Below are 18,464 nucleotides of genomic sequence, written 5' to 3'. Positions count from 1 at the left end.
GGTGACCTTAGGTTAACGGATATTGAGCATACTTGAAAGCTTTTTATTGGTTGTGCTTCATGTTCAGGTTGCTATCATTCAAGATATAGGTACCGAAGACGCCTAATGGAAAGCTAGAGAAGTGCAGATAAGGTAGGCTTCGAGGTAGCACTGGCTAGTGTCCAGGGCCCAGCCGGGCGCAGCCGGGCGCCGAGGATCTGGGACATTAAAGGTTTTCGCCTTAGTAAACTATTTGAGTAAAGTCATTGGATTATGACTTCGAAGAGTTTCAGGTAATAATTATAAGCTTGCGCAAAGGTGTTCACTGGCTACTCCTTGGTAATTGAACCAATAAGTGATAGACACTAAATTGTAAATGACTCAGGGCGGCTTTGTGAAATGAAATTCTGATGCTGGATGAAGGACTGACATTTCTGATTATTAAAGAGAGGGATCTGGTGTTTGCACAAACAGTACCGAATGCTTCTATTTGACTAGCCAGTCTTTCCAATGATTCTATTTGTGAGAAAATCTTTATGGTATAATTAGGCTCAGTTTCTGTTTGTTCATCCCGAAAGTGTTTAATGGAGGGGTCCGCGAAGACTTAGAGCTCTACTTTTGTCGCGAAAATGACCTTGAAACAATACAGGTTCAAAAGATGAAGAAAAACGTTTTTGTCAGTGAGAGACAAACCCGAAACCTCTCGATCTGGTACTACACATCTAGCTATCACCCTATCATTGCAATCTAGCCATCATAATGATATGGTGTTGTTTTTAAAACCTTGGCCCCAGCCACCTAGAGCCCCCATGATCCCCCGAACTGCTCTTTATTCATATTTCGAAGACCTCAGCAAAGGGAGGGTGTTGAATAACCACGTATAGGTGGTGCACGCAACAAAACGCAAAGATTTTATGCGCCTCTGCGAGGCGCGTCGACGAACCCTACGTACCGCAGATGTGAACTTCAGTCGTGCAGGGCCACCACATACGCCAGCTTGTCAACATACACGAAACTAAATGTGTCCATTGTGCAGGTACGCGAAACGTTGTGGATGCCTGCGTGGAAGAGAGCGTGCCGTACCTCGTCTACACCGGGAGTGTTGGAGTGATTCAGGATGGAAGGCGGCAAGCTCACGACGGTCCGTACGCCAAGACAAAAGCGAAAGCGGAAAAAATTGTGCTTGAGGCTAGCGGAGCCTCTTTGAAGAACGGTAAGCTTGCTTGCTCGAAGACAACTGGTGCAGTAGTTTTTACAGGCTTATCGACATTGTTTAAGCGGTGGAAAGCCCACAATCACGCACGCATGTGGGCAAACACAAACGCTCGTATTTTCGTCTGATTTAGGTCTGATTTAAGGCGTCTTTTTTTCACTGCTTCTTCGATGCCATGTCTGGCTAACTAGTTCATCAATAAATAATAATGGCACCGTTAACGCACGTAATTTGGAATGTTTAGAAGTAAGGGCATGCAGGGTTAGCCCCAGGGCAGCTGATCGTCATCGAAATTTCAAACGGCATGAAAAGAGAAAACGTGCATGTGTCGACCAAGGCGTTCAACACTATGGGTAAACAGATTTTCACGCAGATTTACTTCTATGCAATGCAATATCACAATGAAACGCTCACTTCCTAAATGCAGACAACGACCAGTTACGCAAAGTAGCCGCATTTTATTGTTAACATTTTGTTACTTCTGCGAATGATTCGCAAAATCAAAAATTTCAACTAATCATCGGCCAGTCGGTATCTTAGCATTCTTTTTATATCATTTTATGCACTGAGCGGGTAGTGAGGAGCATTTACTTCGCGCAAGTAACCACGAGATTTCATGTGCCTCGAGTAGCGAATTCGCATATGACTTTGAAGTTCATAGCCAGCTTTATTGAAGCATTAGAGGTAGTCCTTAGGAGCAGAATTGAAAGCAGTTTTCATGTTGTCTTCGGCTTTGGTCGTTCGTGTTCTCAATGCGGGTTGAGCGTTATATGCGATGGGTCACCAACTACTGGTACGAGCAACATGTAATGTGTCATGAGTGACCCGTAGGGCTTTGTGAAAACACACCTCTTGCGGATTACAGGCACTCCAGTGGAGATATATACCAAACTTTGCAGTCTGCAGAAAAGGAAAAGCAGATCAGTATGTATGCTCGAAAAGGAAAATCGCATTTCTGTGTGGCCCTCTTCTCAGGTGCACACATTTTTCACAGAGGTTCCACTCTCTCAGAGATTCCAGCACCTGCTCTTCGGAGTTAAACAACACACAGCTTGCTATTGGCTAATCCATGATATAAATCAATGGCGGCGCTTAGATAGGACGTATTTACTGCCATGGAGTGCCGTTCCGTGCTAGCGCTGCGTTCCGTAGCCCGAAAACAGAAGCCACAGCAGTGCGCATAGGAATCGGATAGCAAAGGATGATCACGTTTCATCACGCACCTTATGACAAATGCTCACGTAACTTCTGTCGCTTTTTGATCGCTGCCTCCTTACCTTAGAAAAATTGTCACTATTAAGTAGTGAAAATAGTTAAGGTTTAGTAAGATTAGGTGGAACTGCATGTTCAGCTGGCTCTTACTTGTATTTTTGTGAAAAACTCGACCGTCATCATTCTCTTGGTCAATGACATTGATTTTAGTAAATATTTATACTAATCTAAATTCCGCCATGCCTATCCCGGTATTATGGTTCCTGCATACAACCTGATATTACGATTTCTGCATGCGATGCCATATATATATATGGTACCTAAAGAATTGTGTTCAACATCCTTTAAAAATAAGGCAAATGGGTTGTTTCCTCGCAGTCTTCACACTTGCTTTTTCTGTAGCGGCAGGCGTATCAAAGAATTGAAGACATCATTTGTAACAATAATTGAAAAGGTAGAATAATTTACCTCTTTAACTAGTGGAGTTAGGGAGTTAAGTGAAATGAGAGAATTGAAGTCCTTCATGTCAAGAAGCCAATATCGCTTTGAGATTTCGGAAAAGCGGCCTCTAGCAATAGTTGCAAATTATTGAATCTATCTGAAATTCTACAGCAAACCGAAACTAAAGGCCCGATGGGCGCTACAAGCAGACGACTATAATGACGTCACTACGAAAAACAGTAGTTACATGGGTGCAGTTTTTCCCCGTTCGATTACGTATGTTTGCCATGCATGCTGTAATTGCAAGCGCAGCCCACACACCCACACATCCACACAACGAATTCGGTTAATGATGTATATAACAACCCTCACTCATAGCTGCCTTACGGCGTCTATAGTCCCTCGAACACTGATCAGTCCACCAAGGGGCATTAAAGTTTTGCTTAAAGATCGAATCCACAAATTCAGTTTTAGCAGAAATGCCCAAGTATATCTGCAATATTCCCACTACTGGAGTGACGGCAATCCGCACCACGGGTAAAACGCACTCGGCACCAGTGTCAGTGGTCTTTTAATGTTTAGTGAGGAATTTATTTTCTATCATATGCTGACTGCATTTACGGAATGAAATCCATAAAGAACGCTGAATACATTTTGCAGTGAAATTCCCTGTCATGATCTTCTAATTTCGGGACACCAGCAAGATGAGGCACCATCACATAGCAGCAGCCACGCGGGAAGCGGGTTGGTTGCGACTTTCATGGTGTAGCGATCGGGCTATGCCTTGACCCAGCGAGTCATTTGCCACGCCGGATTAGTGCAAAAAGGACAGTCTCGCCACGTCTGGACAGAGGAAGCAACAGAGGCCGGCTTCACGAGACGGTGCCTACTGATTGACAGCGACGCCAACGGGATGGAATGTCGCCAAAGAGGGTTTTGGAGCCGCCGCTCTATCTCCCGCCTGGGCCAGCCACGCATCGTTAGCGCGTTAACCTGCAGACGACGACAGCGCTGGTCAAAGGGCTCTCCCCAGAGGATTCCACGAACCGGGCACCTCTCAAAAGATCGGCGCTTGTTTAATCCATTGTCAAGTAGCCGACCGGCTGACTGCCCATGCCCGCCAGGCATTGTCCCGGAGTACGAGACCTAGTGTCGCCAAGACGCCGCGACGCCACAAAGAGGACAACAGGGACGGCGTCTTCCTGGGGGAGACCGCGGCGGCTGCCGCGGATCGCCCCGCTAATCAAGCGAACAAAATCGGCGGACCCTCTGAAGTATGCGACCAGGATCGTGGGCACTCTCGACTAAAGGCTCACACACGACGAGGAAGAGCCCTGCTGGCGCCACCAAAGTGCAGTGTTCACGTGGACCTTGCATGCTCGCCCCCCCCTCACCTGTGTGTGCGTGATTGGTGGTCGACTCGTAGAGGAGGAGCCCGACAGAGCATAAAACGACGCGGCAGAGTGCTGTACGTCGCTCTGAACTAAGTAAAGTTCAACCACCACGCTCGTGGTTTGTGAAACCACTAGTTCTTCTCTTCTCTTCTGTCATCTCGACAACTCCCTGTAAAGATGTAAATAAATCCGTTAAGTTTGCTCAAAGCTCTCCCCTAGTCCTTGGCTCGACGGAGCGACGGCGATCGGCCCCGCTACCCGCAGACTGCGGTCGCCGCAACCCGCAACAACTGGTTGGCAGCGGTGGGATGCCAGATGCCATCAGCAGCAACTTCCTTCCCATCCGCAACAACTGGATGGCAAGCGGTTGGATGTGAGCCTGGAGGACGGAAAATGAACAACACGCCGAGATCATGGAGACTGGCAGCTGTGCACTGGTGAGTGCTGGCTTTGGTTTTTTGGTTGCCAGGCTGATAAGATAGAAGTGCAATCTTTTCGCTGGTAGAGGCTACCACAGAAGCAGTTGTTTACGGAACTTCTGGGTAGAGAGTGAGCTGCACCACACTAGTTCTCTGTCATGGATTGGAAGCGTTTGTTGAAGAATCAGCTCCTGATTCTGGGGGAAGAGCTGGGAGCAGAAGTAGATGCAGGGATGAAGAAACACGCAATTGTTGGCGCTATCGAGGGCTTGAATCTGACCAGTGAAGAAATTAAAGAAACGTGGAACGAGATTCAACAACAGGAACAGGAGCGTCAGGAAAGGCGAGAGCAAGAGAGAGAGCAGTGAAAGGAAACCCTAAAGGTAAAACTGGAAGAGACAAGAAGATCAATACAGTGCCTTAGATGGTCTCAAGTAAATTCGAGGATCCATCCATTCGAAGAGGGCTAGGATATAGAGAGTTACCTAACCTCTTACGAGAATGTTTGCACAGACCTAGGGCTCGACGAAGACTATTGGTCTATCGCCTTATTGAGTGTCTTTCCATGCGACTTAATTGGTAGAATAGGGTACCTTTCCGAGGACGAGTTCAACAGTTACAATGTAGCTAAGGCAGCCTTACTGCGGTGCTTCGGCATCAGAATTGACAGAAAGCAAATTGAATGCAAGCTCATGAACGCTCCGTTGAAGAACGCGCGGCGGTGTGCTGGTATTAAAACCAAGCCTGAGAGGGGTCCGCGTGTCTCTCATAGCACCAAGGTGAATAGTGAGAGCAAATGGGAGATAGAAAAACGGGAGCGAGGTGAAGAGTTCTAGCGAGCACTCAGCCTAGAGATTGAACTGTCAGAACAAAAAGTCGAGGCAACGCAGTGGAAGATTCAGCCATCTGCAAGTGTAGCGCACGAGAAGTGCGAGGTGCAGCCCAGAGCTTTAGAGAAGGCTAGCACGTTTAAGGATAGCAGCAGGTTCGATGAAGAACGAAATTTGAGTGCTGCTAAGGATGCTGCAGTGAGTAGAGAGGCCGACGAAGGCCAGAGCGAGTGCGACGAGGTACTGTGCCAGTTAAATGCTAGCGAAACAGCTAGGATAGCTGTAGAAAAGCTGGTACAGACCTCAACTATGTTTGTCGCGACGGTGGATCTTGCAAATGAGGTTGAAGAAGTCAAGAACACCGGAGAAGGCTCAGAAGCAGCGAGCGTAGAGAAGGGTATCAGTGCAGTTGCAGACAGCTCTCAGGAATGCGAGCAAGATTTTTCGAAGGGAAACAGCTGCATTGTTCCTAAGTGTGTTAACAAGTCCGCCGGTCTAGAGGGTGAGAATAAAGATGACCAGGTCAAAAATCATTTAGACCGCGCGACTGAGACAGCTGACGAAAGCTGTGAGAGGGTTCACGAGTGTGAGATGCGATCGGGAGGCTCGGAAACGACACGCAAAAATCGGCGCCGACGAAAGAGACGTCGCAAATCCGCGAGAAAGACGAACAGTACTACGCGTGTAAAAGAAGGCGCACAACCTGTCAGCGTAGCAAATAAGAGCTTTGCAGCAGCGTCAAAGTTACATTGCATGCGTCCGAGCAACCGGACGAAAGGTAAGAGGAAAGCGGGTTCGCGAATGGAATTGCGTGGGGAGCACCGGTCTTTCCGTTCTATCCACAAAACGTTTCAGGGCGCACCTGAGTACAGCGTTAGCACAGGTGAATCGGCCAGACAGGGCGACAGAGCCAAGAAATCAAAGTGCCGAAACACTGTGGCAGGTGGTGCAGAGGCACCCTTGAGCCGTAAAACCATTGATAACTCAACCGGCAACGAATTCACCAGCAGTGCAGGACAGGTCGGTGGCAGACGTCGCCGGAAACGAGAGAGGCGTACGCGAGCGACAAAGCGAAGGGGTGAAAGAGGGGGCAATCAGCCGGGCGAGCGGCCCAAGATTAGGTTACCAGCCAGTTCAAAGAAAGGTCCTTTGTGGCGTAAAGTAAGGTTCCAACGGCGGAAGGGTAGGCCCCAGCGCGCATCCCCGCGACGGAATGTATGCAGAAGATTTAAAGCTTTGCGGGAACGGGATTGTAGAAGGGGTCCTAGAAAAAAAGGAAAAGCCACAATAGCCAAGCACCACACGCGAGCTAGCCCAAAGAAAGCATGGCCACTCTGTCCCACGCATCGCTTCGGTCTTCTACGCCGAACTGATAGAAGACCGCCAAAATCGCGAATGAGGCGGAACGCTGCAGTTCAGCTTGTTGCTCGTGCACGTTGTAGTCTCGCGCGTTTTCAGAGTCGAAGACCACGACCGCCGCGTGTACGGCTGAAGGGGGAGCGACAGCTGTGGGAGGGAGAGTCGGACACAGGAGTTTGTTTTGAAACATACTTGTTTGGTTATATTTGGTTTTAAAGTGGTGTTCCTGTGTCATCTCCACAGCTAGTTTGCTTGGACACTTTTTTCTTCCCTCTAGATTTTGTTTGTGTATAAGCTTTGTCAAAATGCCGAGTTGAATTGTTAAGCGTTATGCGGAAGCAGTGACCCGCGTCGGCCAACCGACTGCTTCGAAATTAGTTTTTCTTTGAGAAAACAAAAATCGTAAATGAAGTGTGGTTCGCCCGCTAAATTAGAAAGCGTGGTAACGTTGGTCGAGTGGAGCAGGAGTTTCTAGGCTTTGTGCCAGTTTTTGTGTAGCGCGAGATTGTCGACCGTCTTAAAAGAGTAAATGAGCAATGTTTGGGAAGGCTTTAGAATAAAACCAAACAAAAGCAATTTTCGAAATGCTCATGGGGATAAACATTCGGTACAGGGGTTTTGGCGCAAAATTAACGCCTGTTTTGTTACGCACTCCTGACGTGTACCTCAAGTGTGATTGTTCCTTGCGTTTGTTCCTCGAGAAAATTCACGTTCAGATGAGGGTTTAAGGATACCTAGGTGAGAGAGATATCGCCTATGGTTAGGTGCGTGTGGGTATGCTAGCGCTCTTTGGATGAGAGTAAGATGTCGGGCTAGAGCGCACAGCAAAGTCTTGTGCGTTCTTTAAAAACATGGGCTGACATGAAACTACATTCAGCAATTAAGCGTGTTAGTATACGAAATTGCATTACCCTTTGTATTTTAGTATGTGCTGAGGGATCAGTTGAATTCTTTAGCTGAGCGTCGTGTTATACGGAACGTTGAGGGACGTTTTCCGTAATGGTTTTAAGGGGTATTTGGAGTAATCGAAATTTTTAGCTATGGGCAAGAGTATTAGTGTGGTTGCCATTTAAAAGAACAAAAAAAAAGCGTAGGTGCATTGTGGCACATTTGAAAGACCGGCCTGGTTGCCGAAAACTCATTGCCGGCGCTTGCTGGTTCTAGCGGTGGGTCTTTGTGGTTTAAATGGTGTTGGGAGACTGCGGTTACTGTGATCTCTCCCGTCGAGCAGCTGATACTACCCGACGTCCGAGATCTTCCCGTCGGCGGAGGAGCTGTAGCGATCGGGCTATGCCTTGACCCAGCGAGTCATTTGCCACGCCGGATTAGTGCAAAAAGGACAGTCTCGCCACGTCTGGACGGAGGAAGCAACAGAGGCCGGCTTCACGAGACGGTGCCTACTGATTGACAGCGACGCCAACGGGATGGAATGTCGCCAAAGAGGGTTTTGAAGCCGCCGCTCTATCTCCCGCCTGGGCCAGCCACGCATCGTTAGCGCGTTAACCGGCAGACGACGACGGCGCTGGTCAAAGGGCTCTCCCCAGAGGATTCCACGAACCGGGCACCTCTCAAAAGATCGGCGCTTGTTTAATCCATTGTCAAGTAGCCGACCGGCTGACTGCCCATGCCCGCCAGGCATTGTCCCGGAGTACGAGACCTAGTGTCGCCAAGACGCCGCGACGCCACAAAGAGGACAACAGGGACGGCGTCTTCCTGGGGGAGACCGCGGCGGCTGCCGCGGATCGCCCCGCTAATCGAGCGAACAAAATCGGCGGACCCTCTGAAGTATGCGACCAGGATCGTGGGCACTCTCGACTAAAGGCTCACACACGACGAGGAAGAGCCCTGCTGGCGCCACCAAAGTGCAGTGTTCACGTGGACCTTGCATGCTCGCCCCCCCTCACCTGTGTGTGCGTGATTGGTGGTCGACTCGTAGAGGAGGAGCCCGACAGGGCATAAAACGACGCGGCAGAGTGCTGGACGTCGCTCTGAACTAAGTAAAGTTCAACCACCACGCTCGTGGTTTGTGAAACCACTAGTTCTTCTCTTCTCTTCCGTCATCTCGACAACTCCCTGTAAAGATGTAAATAAATCCGTTAAGTTTGCTCAAAGCTCTCCCCTAGTCCTTGGCTCGACGGAGCGACGGCGATCGGCCCCGCTACCCGCAGACTGCGGTCGCCGCAACCCGCAACAATGGGCAATGTATTGAAGGCACGGGCCAGCTAGGTTACCTGATCTTAATCCAATGAATTGGATAAGTGAAAGATTGTGTTTAATTGACCGAGACAAAGACGCTAGATTGTCTGAATACCAGAATAATGAATATTTGAAGGAGAATTATTCCGCCAGTCATTAAAAAAGCAGCTGAGGATGTCGTGAGGCGGGCTCAGTACTGTGTAGCTGCAAGAGGAGACGTATTTGAACACGTTCTCTAATCGGTATCGAGTGGTCAATTGTGCTTACGAATGCATCAGTAATAAAAGAACAATCAAATTTGAGTTTTTCTTTTTCTTTGTGCAGATGTCGCGTTTGCCAAATCGGCACATTTGGCAGTGGCACACTGAGCGTCTTCAATGCATCGGTTCTGCTTTCTTTCTACATGCCCCTAGCTTTCGGCGTGCCTATTTTAGTTTTATTTATTTATTAGATGCGGAAGCATCTTATACTCGCGCCTTGTAGTGCGCCGTCTGCGCCGTCCGCACCGCTTCTCGAACATTCGACAGCTGACGCGCGCGCATGCGCCGTCGCGCCGTCGCCCACCATCTGTGCCGCGTGCGCTTCTCCTTCGAGAACATTCGACAGCTGACAGCGCATGCGCCGTCGCGCCGTCGCCATCTGTGCCGCGCGCGCGCTTCTCCTTCGAGAACATTCGACAGCTGACAGCGCATGCGCCGTCGCGCTGTATATATACTCAAGGTCGGCGCTCGCTCGCTCAGTTGCCGCTTGTCCGTTGGTTTGTACGGCGCGTCGACGTCCGAAGTCGCCGTGAAATGAATGCCAACGAATCCACAAACAGAATGATCGACGTCCCTTCGACCAGCGCCGGCCAAACTGTTGGCGGAACCGCTTCCGCATCCTCCTCAGTTTTCCCCCGAGGGAAGCTGCGGGCAATTTTTATTTTCGCCGAGATCCTCTTTTTTCTTTTTGTTTGCAGCATGTAACTATGCGCGCACCAACTTCACCTTATTCATGTGCGAAAGCGAGTTTCTGACGCAAGATATAGCTGCACGTGCACTCTTACATTGCGGTGGGAGTAGAACTCATATTTTGAAATATTCTACATCTATTTTGTTGCCTGTCGGGTTTCGTCCGTGGTATGAGCAGTGCTTCAACCACGATGTCGAAAGTCATTCTTGTAAATTAAGTGAATATGAAGTCGTAAGAGGCGGGGAAAAAAGCGACGTATAACTGAAACCAAGTAATACCGCGTAGCTTGCTCTGTCTTTTATACCACAATTATGTGGATGCGCTGTCTCCTCAGATGTGCGATTGGCAAATGAATCACTTTCAATCAGCTTCTTTAAGGGCGCTGATTTACCATGCGGCTGGAGGCGCTCTGACTTAGTACTTTTCATCTTTCGTGCGGATTGTTTATAACTCAGAAAAACTGAGTACGCAATTCATGCGTCGCTGAAGATGGCGCAGTTCGTTTACCAACGTGATTGACTATAGCTGCCTCACTGACGCATCAATGATTAGAAGGGTAGTTTTAGAATTAGGTATTCGGTTTATTCACGATATAAATCTAATTACCAAAATTTACTATTGACCATTCCACTGTAATGAAAAATATGCATCTGTTGTTTGTTGAGTAACGCCAGCTGCTTTAAAAAAAGTCCTGCATGTCGTGACACAGATTCCTGCTGTAATCGGGGACACTACTTTCAGGGCTACACCGGCTGCACACTTTCGTCATTCGGCTCCCACCACTTTATGGAGAGCTGGATCAGAACTTTATACCGAGCATGATCAAGTGGTCCAGGAAGACGTGCAACATCATGCTTCGACTGGGAGTGACGTTATCAGTAAGTCGCAGTATTTATTGCTTTGCGGTGGATACGGTGAAAGAAGATGATCTATCGGTTCTTGTGGTGGCATTCCCTTATCATGTATTCAACATGGCAGGCCTAAAATGCGCCGGCCTAAGTCTTCCGTAAAGTTTACGCAGCTGCTGTTGTAAATGCGGTTCCGTTGTTAACAAATCTGGCAGGGTCACCAACAGAAGTCTTCAAAATGCAAACCTGTCTATCGGAGAAAACCTCGCAGCCATATAACACCAGCATGCCGTGGCATTGCCAAGTAGACAGTGGACAAGAAATGGATGATGTGTACCCTGCTTTGCAGATCAAAGGCTACAGCACAGTTCTGTGGATGACATCTAACTCACATTAAAAATTATATGCATAGTCATGAGCAGAGGCCGGATTATTCACTTAATAAAGCGAAGTTTGGGCGCCAGAAATAGTAAAGCAAAATAACGTTTTAGGTCTTCGAAATCGTAAATATAAGTACAATGCTTCTTTACATAAACACAAACAATTTCAGAACATATACGTGCGGGTCAAGAATCTATGACACGAAAGCAAAAAAATCGAATTATTAATGGCGGCGTGAAGGCGCCAATTGAATAACACATCGGTGCAGTCACCCTTTTTTAAGCAAGGTTCAGAGAACATGCTCTCACTTTTTTTTTCTACAGCATGGTGACCCATGTATCCAATTTATATGAATACACTCGTGGATCTTCCTTTCGGCACAGATAAGAAGGGCAGCGTAGCATCAGAGAGCTGGACCGCTAGAAGACCAGAAGGGAGAGTTGCCTAATAGCGAGTGAGCGCGTCTAATCACGTGGCGTCAACCTCACCTCTGTTAGTGAACAGTTACGTCATCCGCAACATCATTTAGGCGCAAGCGCCATTGGCTGCATTGTGAGTGATGCCGTTCATTTTGTCGCGTCCGTTGCCTTGAGCACGCGTGCATGAGTTTCTCCTCAAACCATGTTAATAAGGATCACAGCGCAAGCACGAAAGTGCTGGAAGAAACGTGTACGGAAGGCGAGGAACAGAAGGCAAACAGGAACAACACGAGTGCTGACTACCAAATCAATTTGTTTTTCACTACACACAAGTTCATATGTACAAACAGGTACAATCTTTCAACAAGCAAACGTAGCAACATGACATAGGTATGGCGGAGTGTCCGATAAAAACGAAGGCACAATAATAAAAAGGCTAACCCCCATGCGAAAGCGCGATCTCTTTTTTATGAAATGCCACCGCAGGCTGGCTCACTCATTCGTTACCAAATTTCCTAATATGGTACGCCTCGGGAATTTCGTATGTTAATTTGTTCTTATCGCGTTACAGCTCGCTCACGGCCTGAAAGCAAGGCTGGTACCCACAAATTTTACCGTGCATTATAAGGTTTGAATTACCCTTTCGGAGAAATCCTTCTTATGTTCTCCCAACCAGTTTGACCGGTATAACTGCAAGCGCACGTTCAAGGAAGGTTTTATACCCCACCCATGGCGCATTATATAAATTTATTTGCGTGTTTTACAGCGCATGTCCAACTCTTCACTGGAATTCCACTAAGGCGCTCATCTGTCAAGCTGCAAATCAGACCTACTTCGCGCGGGGTGATAATACCACATCTACACCATATCTCGAGCCATCTTTCTTTCAAGCCATGAGATATACTGCGAAAGTATTCAATGACATTCACTATTTTATTTCTCTTTCGTTCTCCCTCACTTTTGCCCCACCGCGGTCGTCTAGTGCATAAGGTACTCTGCTGCTGACCCGAAGTTGGCGCGTTCGAATCCCGGCTGTGGCGGCTGCATTTCCGACGGAGGCGGAAATGTTGTAGGCCCATTTGCTTGGGTGCACGTTAAAGAACCCCAGGTGGTCGAAATTACCGGAGCTCTCCACTACGGCGTCTCTCATAATCACATGATGGTTTTGGGACGTTAAACCCCACATATCAATCAATATTCCTCGCTTTTCTTGGTTTTGTTTGATATTCTGCTGGAATTTTTTGCACACTGCAGAAATCACAGATTTCAGAAATCGTGCTGAAAGAAGTCTCTTTAGATGCAATATTACACTGTCTGTCACCTTTTTTTAGATAAGCTAGCACTTACAGCTGACAAACGACTGCTGTCTTTGCCAGTTTTATGTGGCTGGAAGCACAGATTAACAAGCGCTTAGCACTTTATAGTTAGTATTCCCAGCAAACGGGATATGAAAATGTTGCGCTATTGATGTCCAAGAACCAAAAGAATCCCTTTTGTGGAACTTCGGAGGTGAAGTCTAGTCCACTCCCATGTGTTTCGAAAGCACCTAAAACAAGCTCAGCCAGGTCTTGCCAATTTTTACGGGAGGCTGGAGAAAAAGTAAACAGTCGTCCACATATCTGAAGTTGGTTTGTACCAAACCTTCGAGTTTTATTGAAGGATTGTGTCGACACTGGCCACAAGAATTTAACTCCAAACCAGTGCGACTCTTGAACCTATGAACACTCTCTTTTATTGTCAATAAAGAGACCCGCCCCACGACACAAAAGTAGAATTCACGTAGAAAATCAAATGTTCCATGAAACAACTAACACTGGTGCCACTTCCATTGATGAACACTTCTTCGCGGGTGGCCTGGGTTATATATTTTCTGACATACTGTAACAAGGTGCTCTGAGTAATGGACAACGTTGATACCTAAAATAAACAACGTTGATACTTAAAATAAGATACCCAATATTATTATGACTATTGAAGTATCCGACGACCTCTTGGCATTAACACACGTGGTAGGGAACTTTAATTACTAGACTAGATATTTGTTTCTGCTGGTGACGTTCCAAAAGCTACTACCAGATTTACGTTTCGGATACGATTGCGCGCAGTGATTGTGCGCAGTGAAGGATACGATTGCGCGCAGTGAAGACGAGCAATGGTAGGGCTCTTAATTTTCAACTTTTTGCTGAAACTTGTACGAGGTGTTTTGCAATAGCCTTCGGAGCTTTTTCCAAAAAAGCTTTGTTGGGTAGGATTACAAAACACCTTCCTTGTGAGATTGAAGAACATGCAGATAATTCGTAGATAAGAACCTGCGGAGTAATTTTAGACACTTAACCAATCTTGACCAACACCCGCCTCTCACGAGGGCGTCAATGCATTGTGATGTGCACCGACGTTTATTTTTATGCACACGGCATGACACATTCCTTGCGAGAGCCACCTTTTCAGCGTCTCGGAGGGAAGGCTCCATACTGAATCTCGGTAGCAGGCATAGCGTCTGTTAAGATTTCTCAAGATTAGGTGTGTACCCCAGACTGATGAACGTCCCCGCTGAGCTGGAGCACCTGTTCCGTTTTGGCAAAAGAGGCCGCACGCTATTCTACGGAAACTCTGTCGCCAACTAAGCCTAATAATACCACTGTCGGTACGCCATCTCCCAGTGACGACCGCCGCGTTTCTTGTGGCCGATTCCTCACTGGCCACCCACCTGTCTCTCCATCCGTCAAAGCATCTGTCCATTCGTCCATCTGGACGCACATCTACTCATCCATTCATTCACCTGTTCGTCCGTTCATTCGTGCGACCGTCCATGCGTCCTACCGTACTTGCATACACCCACCTGTCGCTCTGTCCGTGCGTTTCTTCATCGATCTGTCCGTAATTTAAACTACTCGGCAATTCCAACGTAGACATTAGACCTTTGCACATAAAGCTTTGCCCACTCGTGGTCATTAACTTTCTGAAGAGGCACTGATAATTGTTGAAGCTCTCAAATCCAAATTACCATTTATGTTCGCGCTGTTTCTTGATTGATGTAAACTGTGAATCACTTTATGTGCACGGCGCTTAACTGCAGTTCACAATAACCTGGCGTGATGGCTGTGTTGTCGGAGTACATATGTAATGCTTATAGAAGTGGATAGCCATCACTGCAACACCCATTGACACTTCACGATTGTTAGAGTTCATTTGAAAAGCAGTTGTGAGACGTGACGTGGCTCTGGGGTAGAATACTTGATTGCAACGCGGAATGCTCGCGTTTAAATCCGGCTGGGACCCTGAATTTTATCTTTATATTGATCGGGCCAACGCAGCTGATGTCGGCTTTTTCTTAAGGCTCATGCCTTAAAATTACCCACGTGTGCTCTCTATGTTCCTGGGTAGATACAAACTATGGCACATACACGCGCACAATGAGTCGCATAAACCCGCCCACAGAGCTTTCCGCCACTGTCTGGCGGAAAGTGTTTGACGACGTGCCCTACGAGATTTTCACAATTTTCAGGTCACGACAAGCGAGCAATGTTCCTCAAATCATCTTACCCTCCGATCCTAATTTTCGGTTATCCCTAGTCGAGGGGGTATTCACGAGAGAGCCTAGGCGTACGCGGCAAGATAGATGATAGATAGATAGATAGATAGATAGATAGATAGATAGATAGATAGATAGATAGATAGATAGATAGATACGTAAAGTGTCTGGAATACGCGCACTGCTTCACATTTAAATCAAAACTGTCACCATCCCTCTGCAGGCTTCGCAACAAATTCGGGTGGTACGTGGGATCTGTCAAATTTTCTTGCACTACCTTCTAGATGCGGTCGTCAGGCTTAGCGTGCCCGTGCGTATACGTAGGAGAAACCCACTGCAGGTTAATCGCGTCTCTGGACAGGAAATGAAGTTTTCCCATCAATTCATCAATGCTCTAATGAATCTTGTATAAAGTGTTTCATTCATCACCATTATTATTAGCTGTTGCTGTTTCGTATGGGTCTAGATCTAGATAGATAGATAGATAGATAGATAGATAGATAGATAGATAGATAGATAGATAGATAGATATGAAAAAGTGCCTGGAATACGCAAACGACTGCTTCGCATTTAAATCAAAACCGCTGTAACTATCCCTCCGCAGGCTTCGCATAAAATCGGGTGGTACGTTGGATCTGTCAAATTTTCTCAAACTGCCTTCTAGATGCGGTCGTCAGGCTTAGCGTGCCCGTGCGTATACGTGGGAGAAACCCACTGCACGTTTATCACATCTCTCTGGACTGGAAATGAAGCTTTTTCATCCATTCATCATTGTTCTAGTGAATATTCTATAGAGTGTTTTATTCATCACCATAATTATACGTGTTGCTGTTTATTTGGGTCTCAATTACAGGGCTGCCACGTGCAGTGACTTTAATTAGTGCACTTGCGTGTAATTGGTAAAACATGTATATAGACATCCATAACTTTGCTATTTGTTCTATTTTCCCCATCACTGCGCTTCCTGTAAATAGGTGGGTCGGACTTAGTCATTGATTTCGTCATTTTTTTTACCTTCGGCAGAATCATTGAACTGTTTAGATGGAACCAAATTCTTTCTCTTCTTCTATTATTATTATTATTAATATTAATATTAATATTATTATTATTATTATTATTATTATTATTATTATTATTATTATTATTATTATTATTATTATTATTATTATTATTATTATTATTATGAGACTTCATTGACTGTTCAGCGCAGTAGATTCTTCTTTCGGCTTGCCGTAAAATCAACTAACATAATGCTTATCAACGCGAGTCCTTTCCTTTTGACGTTCTGTTTTCTTGTACTCTTCACAGACGATCTATGCAGGCAACGCCGCATCCGCCCACATTCGAGCACTGGATGCCTTGTGCGAGGATCCTACGCTTTCCGGGCGCTGCATCGTGGCCGTGGATGACACGCCCACCGATAGTGTCGCTTTTATGGCGCCATTGGTGGCAGGACACGGTATCCGTGTCATCGACACAATAGTGCCTTACTGGTTGGTTTTAACGTTCGCTGTGTGCACCACGAGTATCGCCAGGCTGTTTGCGCGTATGTTTCCCAACACCCGCACAGTCATGCTGCCCAGACCTTCGGACATACGGTACATATACAGCGGGAGCACCTTCGACAAATCTGAAGCCGAAGAAATGCTCACTTGGAGGCCCAAATACTCGCCCGAAGAAGCGGTCAGAATGTCGCGTTCATTCTATGATGCAGTCTGACGACGATTGCATCCGAGGAAAGAATATAGCTAGAAATGTTTTCCGGTGGACGGGAGATGCCGTGGAAGGGGTTACTCAGCCGCCCATTATGCGGTGTGCATATACATGTGCACATGCGAAACGTAAAATTTCTGGAGTTAAGATTGACCCTCCTTCAACGCGGGGGCGTAGGCAGAAAAGTTTTTCGAGGAGGGGGCACCTCCTATGAATTTTCAGTGGTGGCCGGGCTCGTAGATGCGGTCTTGTGCCATATTCTGTTCTATATGCCATGGCAAAATAAACATTTTTAGGGGGGGGGAGAAGGGGCCGGACTCGGTGTTGCATTCACTGGCTACGCCACTGCCACGCCCCACCCCCTAAACCACAACCTCGTTCTTTAGAATGTGTCAATGATGAAATGATACCGACTCACGCCGACATTGTTTTACGTATGCTTTCGTGGTGCGTCGAACTCTCCGGGATGACATAATGAGAAAACTTCGGCTGGCCGTAAACTATGTGCAGTCAGTATGTAAACGTAAATAAATTACTTGTAGTAAGGAAATAAAAAAATCGTGCATGGGGTCTTCCGAACGCGAAAGCATGCTTCTTTTGTGGCAGCCCACTTAAAAAATATTCTGACGGGAGCAGAGGCGTTTTCTGAAAAAGAAAGAAGGCGATGTTACAGACAGCTCACCTGGTTGGTACGTAATCATTCTGAAAGAAACAGGAATTTCACACCTGCCATTGCCAACCTATGACAACCAGTTCGACAACCAGTTCGAAAATCAGTCCTTCTTGAAATGTGTAGATCCTGACCTCCCCACCGCTTCCTGATATCTTTATTCGTGGGATACGTGTTCTTTCTGCCTTCATCAAATTTGTTACAGCACCTCCCCTCCCCTGCTCCCTCACACCTACGTATTCAATCTTGCTCCTACCCCTCTTTTGTTATGATGGAGGATGGGCTACGTAGCGTATACGCGCAAGTGCTAAAGAAATGAGTTCTCATCTTGTCTTGAGGAACACAAGTTCGCTTGTCACAACCTCACCTTGACACAACCTTTGTACACGGATTTTTAGGGCCTGTTAACAAGGGCACAATAAGGAAGCAGAGACACCAAGGCGTTTATGGTGTCTACACTTACTTCTTGTGTCTCTGTTTACCGGACCTGCCTCTTCTTGAATATGAGTTTTGTGTAGCCAATAAGTAGTATTACTGCTGTAGCTTCCAAGTATATACATTATCTAATAATAGGGGCGTCAAGGCACCTCGGTGTTTGAAATGGAGTTCTGTGTTCTTTTCTGTTTTGAACTTCAGCTCTCTGAGGCACATGAAGCAGGACTCATACATGAAACCACCTTTGTAAGTACGTTATGCATCCATTCAAAGAAATCGTGCGAGGACAATTATAGCTATCAGCTTCCTATGTGATTAAGACTCTATAATGGAACCAGTGACTACAGTAGGCAAACATGTTTGAACTGTAAAGTTAAAGGAGGTATGTTCGCACAGTAAAGTTGAAGGCACGTTTACACATAGTTGCACTAAGAAGAATTGTTTTGGCGTATACGTACGCTGAGAAATCTGA

General features: G+C 46.7%; 1 protein-coding gene across 1 annotated transcript in view; it reads left to right on the top strand.

The window, feature by feature from the left end:
* LOC142803122 (3 beta-hydroxysteroid dehydrogenase/Delta 5-->4-isomerase-like) overlaps positions 1–17,340 on the top strand; it is a 56,674-nt gene extending 39,334 nt beyond the window's left edge. The window contains exons 4-6 of the mRNA XM_075888225.1: positions 1,016–1,192; positions 10,736–10,872; positions 16,483–17,340. Of these exons, the coding sequence (XP_075744340.1) occupies positions 1,016–1,192; positions 10,736–10,872; positions 16,483–16,893 (725 nt within the window). The 3' untranslated portion in view covers positions 16,894–17,340. The remainder of the gene's footprint in view (positions 1–1,015; positions 1,193–10,735; positions 10,873–16,482) is intronic.
* The last annotated feature ends 1,124 nt before the right edge of the window (positions 17,341–18,464 follow it).

This window comes from Rhipicephalus microplus, chromosome 3, assembly GCF_043290135.1.
Source record: "Rhipicephalus microplus isolate Deutch F79 chromosome 3, USDA_Rmic, whole genome shotgun sequence".
NCBI classification, from domain to species: domain Eukaryota; kingdom Metazoa; phylum Arthropoda; class Arachnida; order Ixodida; family Ixodidae; genus Rhipicephalus; species Rhipicephalus microplus.
The sequence above is the reverse complement of the archived record's forward strand: the minus strand, read 5'-3'. Positions and strand labels throughout refer to the sequence as shown.